This window comes from Oculina patagonica, chromosome 4 (genome assembly GCF_052425735.1).
Source record: "Oculina patagonica isolate OP01 chromosome 4, crgOcupat, whole genome shotgun sequence".
NCBI lineage: Eukaryota > Metazoa > Cnidaria > Anthozoa > Scleractinia > Oculinidae > Oculina > Oculina patagonica.
Window position 1 is genome coordinate 15,258,873 of NC_135761.1, and position 8,723 is coordinate 15,267,595.

Here is an 8,723-nt window from a genome sequence, read left to right on the forward strand (position 1 = left end):
TAGATTTAGTGATGAAAGCTGTGTACAGGCCCGTGTATTTGTGTGCAATGTTTGCGCGACGTGAACAGCGCGCGCAACATCAGTTGCATACGACAGAGTCGTGTAAATCGACCCGAAAAATTCTGACGCCCCTTTCTCGGCTATTTTTGAGGGATTTCAGAATTCATTATTTAGTGTCTAAGGAAACCGCTGTGGTGCATCGGCAGGGAATGAAACACTTCCTTGAAAGAAAATTTTGCTCCGATCAAGGTCTAACACACGAAACGTCAATTTTTTTCAAACCCCTCTACGGTGGTTAAACTGCTTTTATCGACTTCCAGTTACCAATCTATAAATTGTTCAATTACCTCAGGCTTTACAAGTTCCAAATCCAGAGTCGTGGAGCAAATTATTATTTCCTTGTTTTATTTTAATGCCGACCATTGACTCATTACCATGACCTCTTCCAAACAGATACATTCGCTTCAGGTAATGCCGATAAAGATAATTGGGACGACATAACAAAGCTATAAGGGAACATTTTATTCTCTCTCTTTCATAGAAATGTATATATACACCTAATTGAAATAAGGTTGTCATAGAAAAAAGGAAGAAGGAAAAAGGCAAATAGGAATTAATTAAGCGCATGCATGAAATTTATTCGCACAAATGGCCTCAAAATGCCTCAAAATACGAATGCATCAATTTATCTTGTTACAGCATAAAAAGGTGAATTCAAAGTGTGCAGATAAAAACTCGTAAGTTTTTTGTAAAGGCTATTAGTTATAAAACTACGCTAATTAATTCGTATTTATCTTTTTCTTCTTTTTTTCTATGACAACGTTGTTGAAATTAGGTGTATAAAAACATACGTTATGAAAATATGGTTTATAGGCAAAAAATCGAAGCCCGGTTTCCTTCTTACAAGGCAGAAGTGATAACTAATTCACCACAGGCGATTTATAAAAAATAAAATTACGATTTTTGAACCGTAAAGCGATTAGCCACGTTCAGACTAAACCACTTACGAATTTAATTATAAAATCAATTTTAAAATTCACCATGTGCCTGTAGCATGTGGAGAGGATTAAAAACATTAACTTGCTGTTTCTGTGTGCCTCCCACCATCTCAAATCAATACGACTTTTGGAGATTTAGGATTCATTTGAACAAGGACTCAACCAGCGAAAAAAATTTAATTTTCGGTAAAAAAGAAGATTTTGCTAGTTATCCTTCCAGTTGATTAACTCGCGCTGTTTATTTCATTAACGTAAAAACGTTCTTAGTGTTAAATAATCCGAGTCAGGGAAGACTGTTTTTAGACAAACTGCAAATTGTAGGTATGGTCCAGAAAAAAACTGTCTTCGAGACACCTTAAAATAAACACATCAGGTTTGCTGAAGTTATGTACTTTACCCAAATAAAAAAAAATATCTTATTCAATGCTGTGGACGATATTTCTCTAACTTCTTAAACTGAACCATTCAGAGATATTTTTATCTTGTCAAATATGACTTAACACGTGTAGAATTAGCTAGATAGCAAAATCGGAATAAAAAAATATCTTATTGATTCCCATTGGCGTTAAACTCTAAACAACTTATCAGAGATCTTTTTTCTAATTTTCGAATATGAAGTGGCACGAGAGAGTCAAAAACAGTCTTAAAATTTCCTTTATTTAGATTTTTACATATGTACATACATGCAATCTTTATTTACACACGATAGGTGATAAAAGCTACAATTCTATGGGGTCGTGCATCAGAAAAACGGTTAACAGGTTAACAAACACAATACTGCAAGCTGTTTTTGACAAGATGGAGAAATTAAAAATCGATGCTAACTGCAGTGTCTATGAGTTCTGTTGCTTTAATGAAGAGCTGCCACAGCGGTAGACTTAATTCGGAACACAAAATGTCTCATTTCTTTCTGTCGCCAACAGTAGATCAGTGGGTTGAGGAAAGAGTTAAGCATGACACACGTGCGAATCCAAGGCGATGAAACAGCGATCTTCAGTCCTGTTGCATACGTCACGAACGCAGTGGCCATGGGGAGAAAGCATAACATAACAGCACCGACTACATAAACAGTTGTCTTAAGTGCTTTGCTCTCTTTGGCGAATCGTTCCACCTCTTCTTGGGGAAGCTGTTGCGTTTTGATTTGCTTTCGGTGGCGAAGTGTTTCGAGATACAAAATAACATAACATACCGCGATAAATACAATGCATAAAATCAGAACAAGAGCTACTATTGCGTCGCCAAGTTTTCTGGATGGTTTTAACGTTCTAACTATCGTACAAATTAAAGCAACTACCCAACACGTTATTACTGCTTTTTTAATTGTTCTATTTGTTACAAGGTAAGGGTAGCGCATAGTAAATTTGATAGCAATTAGCCTCTCGCAAGTGACTATTACTAAATGAAGCGCCGAAGAGACAGTAAAGAAGAGTAGAATTGAATTATGAGGAAAATGGTATGGTTTAAACATGTGCCGGTCAATGTGGTAGAGAATAAACGTTGGCTGCACTAGGAGACCAGTTAATGCGTCAGTTATCGCTAGACAGGCCAGTAAGATGTTGGTGTAAGTCTGTAATCTTGGTCTTCTTTTCACCGCCATTATCACCAGCACGTTGAGCAACACTGTAAAGGGGGAGGTAATGCAGTTAAAGATGACGGTGATAATGATGTTAATGTCAAGTGGGACATTTTGTTCCTCGCCATCCATGGTTATATTTCTGAACTCCTTGGAACTGTTTGTGCCGGAGAGGTTAGCCATGTTGAGCCGTTTAAGGTGAGTTTTTGAAGTTGACAACCACTTCTGCGTGTTATCGCAAACGTGTGCCAAATTTATGTTCCATCTCTATGGAACGGGATTAGTAATGTTTTAATGAATTTGAGGCCATAAAATCACTTTCTGCTTTGATTTTCTCTTAAAGCCGCAGCTATTAACTCTACCGAACAGAAATTTTAATTTTAAAAACTTTCTTTTGCCGCTTTATTAGCCTGACACTAAGTTTAATGGATTACATGGTTAATACTGTCAAGAAATTTCTACAAGTTAACATCTGCGTTTTGCCTAGTTTTGTTATTGGGAAGAAAGAAATCAAATCATTATTTCGTCGGAAAAATTGTAAGTTGTTCCTAAAATCATGGTTATTTTGGTAATGTTAATCAAAGCAAAGCGCGCCTTTTGGGGCGTTGAGAAGGCTTTTTCCGCATGCGCCAAGCTTATTGGTTTCGTGTAAATCAAACCTACAACTTGCTTACGATTGTTGTGCACAACACGTACAAAAAATGTCGTAGGACTTTTTAACATGTTTGAAAACCCTACGACAGTCATAGCCTTTATGTAGATTTAGTGATGAAAGCTGTGTACAGGCCCGTGTATTTGTGTGCAATGTTTGCGCGACGTGAACAGCGCGCGCAACATCAGTTGCATGCGACAGAGTCGTGTAAATCGACCCGAAAAATTCTGACGCCCCTTTCTCGGCTATTTTTGAGGGATTTCAGAATTCATTATTTAGTGTCTAAGGAAACCGCTGTGGTGCATCGGCAGGGAATGAAACACTTCGTTGAAAGAAAATTTTGCTCCGATCAAGGTCTAACACCCGAAACGTCAATTTTTTTCAAACCCCTCTACGGTGGTTAAACTGCTTTTATCGACTTCCAGTTACCAATCTATAAATTGTTCAATTACCTCAGGCTTTACAAGTTCCAAATCCAGAGTCGTGGAGCAAATTATTATTTCCTTGTTTTATTTTAATGCCGACCATTGACTCATTACCATGACCTCTTCCAAACAGATACATTCGCTTCAGGTAATGCCGATAAAGATAATTGGGACGACATAACAAAGCTATAAGGGAACATTTTATTCTCTCTCTTTCATAGAAATGTATATATACACCTAATTGAAATAAGGTTGTCATAGAAAAAAGGAAGAAGGAAAAAGGCAAATAGGAATTAATTAAGCGCATGCATGAAATTTATTAGCACAAATGGCCTCAAAATGCCTCAAAATACGAATGCATCAATTTATCTTGTTTAATACAGCATAAAAAGGTGGATTCAAAGTGTGCAGATAAAAACTCGTAAGTTTTTTGTAAAGGCTATTAGTTATAAAACTACGCTAATTAATTCCTATTTATCTTTTTTCTTCTTTTTTCTATGACAACGTTGAAATTAGGTGTATAAAAACATACGTTATGAAAATATGGTTTTATACAGGCAAAAAATCGAAGCCCGGTTTCCTTCTTACAAGGCAGAAGTGATAACTAATTCACCACAGGCGATTTATAAAAAATAAAATTACGATTTTTGAACCGTAAAGCGATTAGCCATGTTCAGACTAAACCACGTACGAATTTTAAAATTGATTTTATAATTTTAATTATAAAATCAATTTTAAAATTCCCCATGTGCCTGTAGCATATGGAAAGGATTAAAAACATTAACTCGCTGTTTCTGTGTGTCTCCCACCATCTCAAATCAATACGACTTATGGAGATTTAGGATTCATTTGAACAAGGACTCAACCAGCGAAAAAAAAATAATTTTCGGTAAAAAAGAAGATTTTGCTAGTTATCCTTCCAGTTGATTAACTCGTGCTGTTTATTTCATTAACGTAAAAACTTTCTTAGTGTTAAATAATCCGAGTCAAGGAAGACTGTTTTTAGACAAACTGCAAATTGTAGGTATGGTCCGGAAAAAAACTGTCTTCGAGACACCTTAAAATAAACACATCAGGTTTGCTGAAGTTATGTACTTTACCCAAATAAAAAAAATATCTTATTCAATGCTGTGGACGATATTTCTCTAACTTCTTAAACTGAACCATTCAGAGATATTTTTATCTTGTCAAATATGACTTAACACGTGTAGAATTAGCTAGATAGCAAAATCGGAATAAAAAAATATCTTATTGATTCCTATTGGCGTTAAACTCTAAACAACTTATCAGAGATCTTTTTTTCTAATTTTCGAATATGAAGTGGCACGAGAGAGATAAAAACATTCTTTAAATTTCCTTTATTCAGATTTTTACATATGTACATACATGCAATCTTTATGTACACACGATAGGTGATAAAAGCTACAATTCTATGGGGTCGTGCATCAGAAACTCGGTTAACAGGTTGACACAGGACAACTCGGATTAATATTAATCGGATTAATATTAATCCTAATGACTATTATAATTCAGTAATAGATTATTATAATCCAGTAATAGATTATTATAATCTATTACTGAGGTTTGAACCGTGCCTTAATCCATTAGGATTAATATTAATCTTATGTAAGATTAATATTAATTGGATTAATATTAATCTTAATAATAAATCTCAACAACTTAATCCTAGTCCAAAGCTTCCCAAGATTGACATTATATAACGATCTAAGGCGGCCTTATCAATATCTTATGCATTCTTTCTTGGACCCTTTTGCTTGGTATCTAATATAAAACCCAACCCTAACCCTAAAGATATTTTTTTTAATAAGTGCGTCTGCTGATAACAGTAACTGTTTGCAATTTGTTAAATGAACTACTAAACAATATTTTAAATAAACGTATCTTTCGATTTATGTAACTATTTTACACTTGGCAGCTCAAATTTGGATAGAAATTTGTATCACTAGTACTCTCCTTTACAACAACAACGACACCATCATCGACAGAATTTACACCGTTCACGCTTCTGATCTTCTCACTTCAAAGTCACTGAAGGTATTTTCTACTCGCTCGGCATCCCTTTCATGAACGTTAAACGCCACGCGTACTTTGTGCGCTCTTGCAGGTCGACCGGAATCTCCCCCACTCCACTTTGCATATTCAAGCACTAAGCTAGAGATAGATACGAAGCTTGATGTAAAGATACTTTATTGTTTGAACTTGACATCATATACAATATGCTTAACATGTCAGTTCCCAGATAATATTTTCATCAACAAAAGGCGCCAAGACTCCGACTCCGAACCTCGAAACAGTTGGTGTGTTTGGGATTGTCGCTTTTTCTTCGCAGCTGGTGACGTTTCCCTGTCGTTAGGTCTCCTTTTTTGTAAAAGAACATGCCCACGGCACAGATTCGCTGACCCAGAGGCGCTTGATCCTTTTCTTTTACTTCAAGGGTCAACAACATTGTCTAATCTAGCTTTATTTCTCGATTAAACGCCGGACCCCGATTAAACGCCGGCCTCGTATAAACGCCGGGTCAAAATTGCTAGTTTTTAAATAAACGCCGGGGGCGTTTGTTCGAGGTCCCGGCGTTTATTTGAGGTTAAGCTAACAAGTAAATATATTCTGTTTGTCACAAATCTCGATTGCAACATAAACTATCCAATCCGTAATAGTGCACCTTTGGAAAATAATCACCTTTGGATACCCAGGGACACTTTTTCGGGGCAGAACGAAGAGAAAAATCGTCCCGCCTTGACAAACTGCCCCTTGGTCTCGAAGATCGGTAACAATAAATCAATCTGAAAAATTGGCAGAAAATTGCAGTCCGTTAATAAACGCCGGGCTCCGATTAAACGCCAGCTTCAAATAAACGCCGGGTTCACGAAGCTAAGTTTGAAATAAACGCCGGGGGCGTTTATTTGAGAAAATATGCAAAAGTGATCGTCATGTGACGGATGTGATTAGTGACTTATGTCCTGTCAGTCCTGTGTTGTAAGTCTGCAGTGTGTTTGTCATATACATATCTGTCAGATAGTCAAATAGACATATCTGTTATCCGAACATTCACGGAATTTTATCGGGATTATAATAGAGATTAATATTAATCCGGATTATAATATTAATAATAATCTAATCCTTCCAATTTTTTGCCGTGCCTTAATCTATTACTGGATTATAATAATATATTACTGGATTATAATAATCTATTACTGGATTATAATAATCTATTAATCTATTACTGGACTATAATAATCCTATTATAATCTATTATTATTATAATCCGCGGATTAATATTAATCCGAGTTCTCCTGTTAACAAACACCATACTGCAAGCTGTTTTTAACAAGATGGAGAAATTAAAAATCGATGCTAACTGCAGTGTCTATGAGTTCTGTTGCTTTAATTAATAGCTGCCACAGCGGTAGACTTAATTCGGAACACAAAATGTCTCATTTCTTTCTGTCGCCAACAGTAGATCAGTGGGTTGAGGAGAGGGTTAAGCATGACAGCCGTGCGGATCCAAGGCGATGAAATAACGATCTTCAGTCCTGTTGCATACGTCACGAACGCAGTGGCCATGGGAATAAAGCATAACATAACAGCACCGACTACATAAACAGTTGTCTTAAGTGCTTTGCTCTCTTTGGCGAATCGTTCCACCTCTTCTTGGGGAAGCTGTTGCGTTTTGATTTGCTTTCGGTGGCGAAGTGTTTCGAGATACAAAATAACATAACATACCGCGATAAATAAAATGCATGAAATCAGAACAAGTGCTATTATCGCGGCGCCATGTTTTCTGGATGGTTTTAACGTTTTAACTATCGTACAAGTTAAAGCAACTGAAGCAACTACCCAACACGTTATTACTGCTTTCTTAATTGATCTATTTGTTACAAGGTAAGGGTAGTGCATAGTAAATTTAATAGCAATTAGCCTATCGCAAGTGACTATCACTAAACGAAGCGCCGAAGAGACAGTAAAGAAGAGTAGAATTGAATTATGAGGAAAAGGATATGGTTTAAACATGTGCCGGTCAATGTGGTAGAGAATAAACGTTGGCTGCACTAGGAGACCAGTTAATGCGTCAGTTACCGCTAGACAGGCCAACAAGATGTTGGTGTAAGTCTGTAGTCTTGGTCTTTTTTTCATGGCCATTATCACCAGCACGTTGAGCAACACTGTAAAGGGGCAGGTAATGCAATTAAAGATGACGGTGATGATGATGCTTATGTAACGTGAGGCATTTTGTGCCTCGCCATCCTTGGTTATATTTCTGAACTCCTTGAAACTGTTTGTGCCGGAGAGGTTAGCCATGTTGAGCCGTTGAAGGTGAGTCTTTGAAGTTGACAACCACTTCTGCGTGTTATCGCAAACGTGTGCCAAATTTATGTCTCATCTTTCTGGGACAGGATTAGTAATGTTTTAATAAATTTCAAGACTGTAAAACTTTTCCGCATGCAGCAAACTTGCGACACGAATTGTTTCGTGTAAATCGCATCTACGACTTGATTAAAGTTGTTGTGCACGACACAAAAGATATCGTAGAATCTTGTAACATGTTTTAAAACTTTAAAACGGTCATAGTCTCAGAGAACAGTCATAGCCTTAGTGATGAACGTTTTGTACACCCGTGTATTTGTGTGCAATTTTTGCATGACACGAGCAGCGCGCGCAACATCAGTAGCATGCGTCAAAGAACTGTAAATCGACCCGAAGTTTTGACGCCTTTTTTGGCTATTCTTGAGGGATTTGAGATTTCAGAATTCAGTGTTTAGTTTCTAAAGAACCCACCATGTTTCGATCGTCACAGGTCAAATCACTGAAATACTTCGTCGAAAAAAAATTTTGCTCTGACCAACTCACAAAATATCTTCTTTTTTATCAAACTTCAAACAAAAGCTTCGGTGGTTAATTTACCTTTACCCATTTCCATTTTTTTAGTGTTTCAACTGAAGAATTTAATAACTCACGAGTTTTGATACCAGAGTTCTTGGAGAAAATCATTCTTTCCTAGTATAATTTTTATGCCACCTGTTAACTCAATACCATGACTTGTTCCAAGTTTTTAT

General features: G+C 36.6%; 2 protein-coding genes across 2 annotated transcripts; both read right to left on the minus strand.

The window, feature by feature from the left end:
* Window positions 1-1,848: 1,848 nt before the first annotated feature.
* Window positions 1,849-2,754, minus strand: LOC144648177 (adenosine receptor A3-like). Its single transcript, XM_078507807.1, has one exon. It carries the CDS (start codon window positions 2,752-2,754, stop codon window positions 1,849-1,851), a length of 906 nt encoding a protein of 301 aa, XP_078363933.1.
* Window positions 2,755-7,053: 4,299 nt separating this feature from the next.
* LOC144648178 (trace amine-associated receptor 13c-like) lies at window positions 7,054-7,968 on the minus strand. Its single transcript, XM_078507808.1, has one exon. It carries the CDS (start codon window positions 7,966-7,968, stop codon window positions 7,054-7,056), a length of 915 nt encoding a protein of 304 aa, XP_078363934.1.
* Window positions 7,969-8,723: the final 755 nt, after the last annotated feature.

Bases quoted from the DNA above. Each gene is read 5' to 3' on its own strand.
- LOC144648177 (XM_078507807.1), bottom strand. From the start codon at position 2,754: ATGGCTAACCTCTCCGGCACAAACAGTTCCAAGGAGTTCAGAAATATA.
- LOC144648178 (XM_078507808.1), bottom strand. From the start codon at position 7,968: ATGGCTAACCTCTCCGGCACAAACAGTTTCAAGGAGTTCAGAAATATA.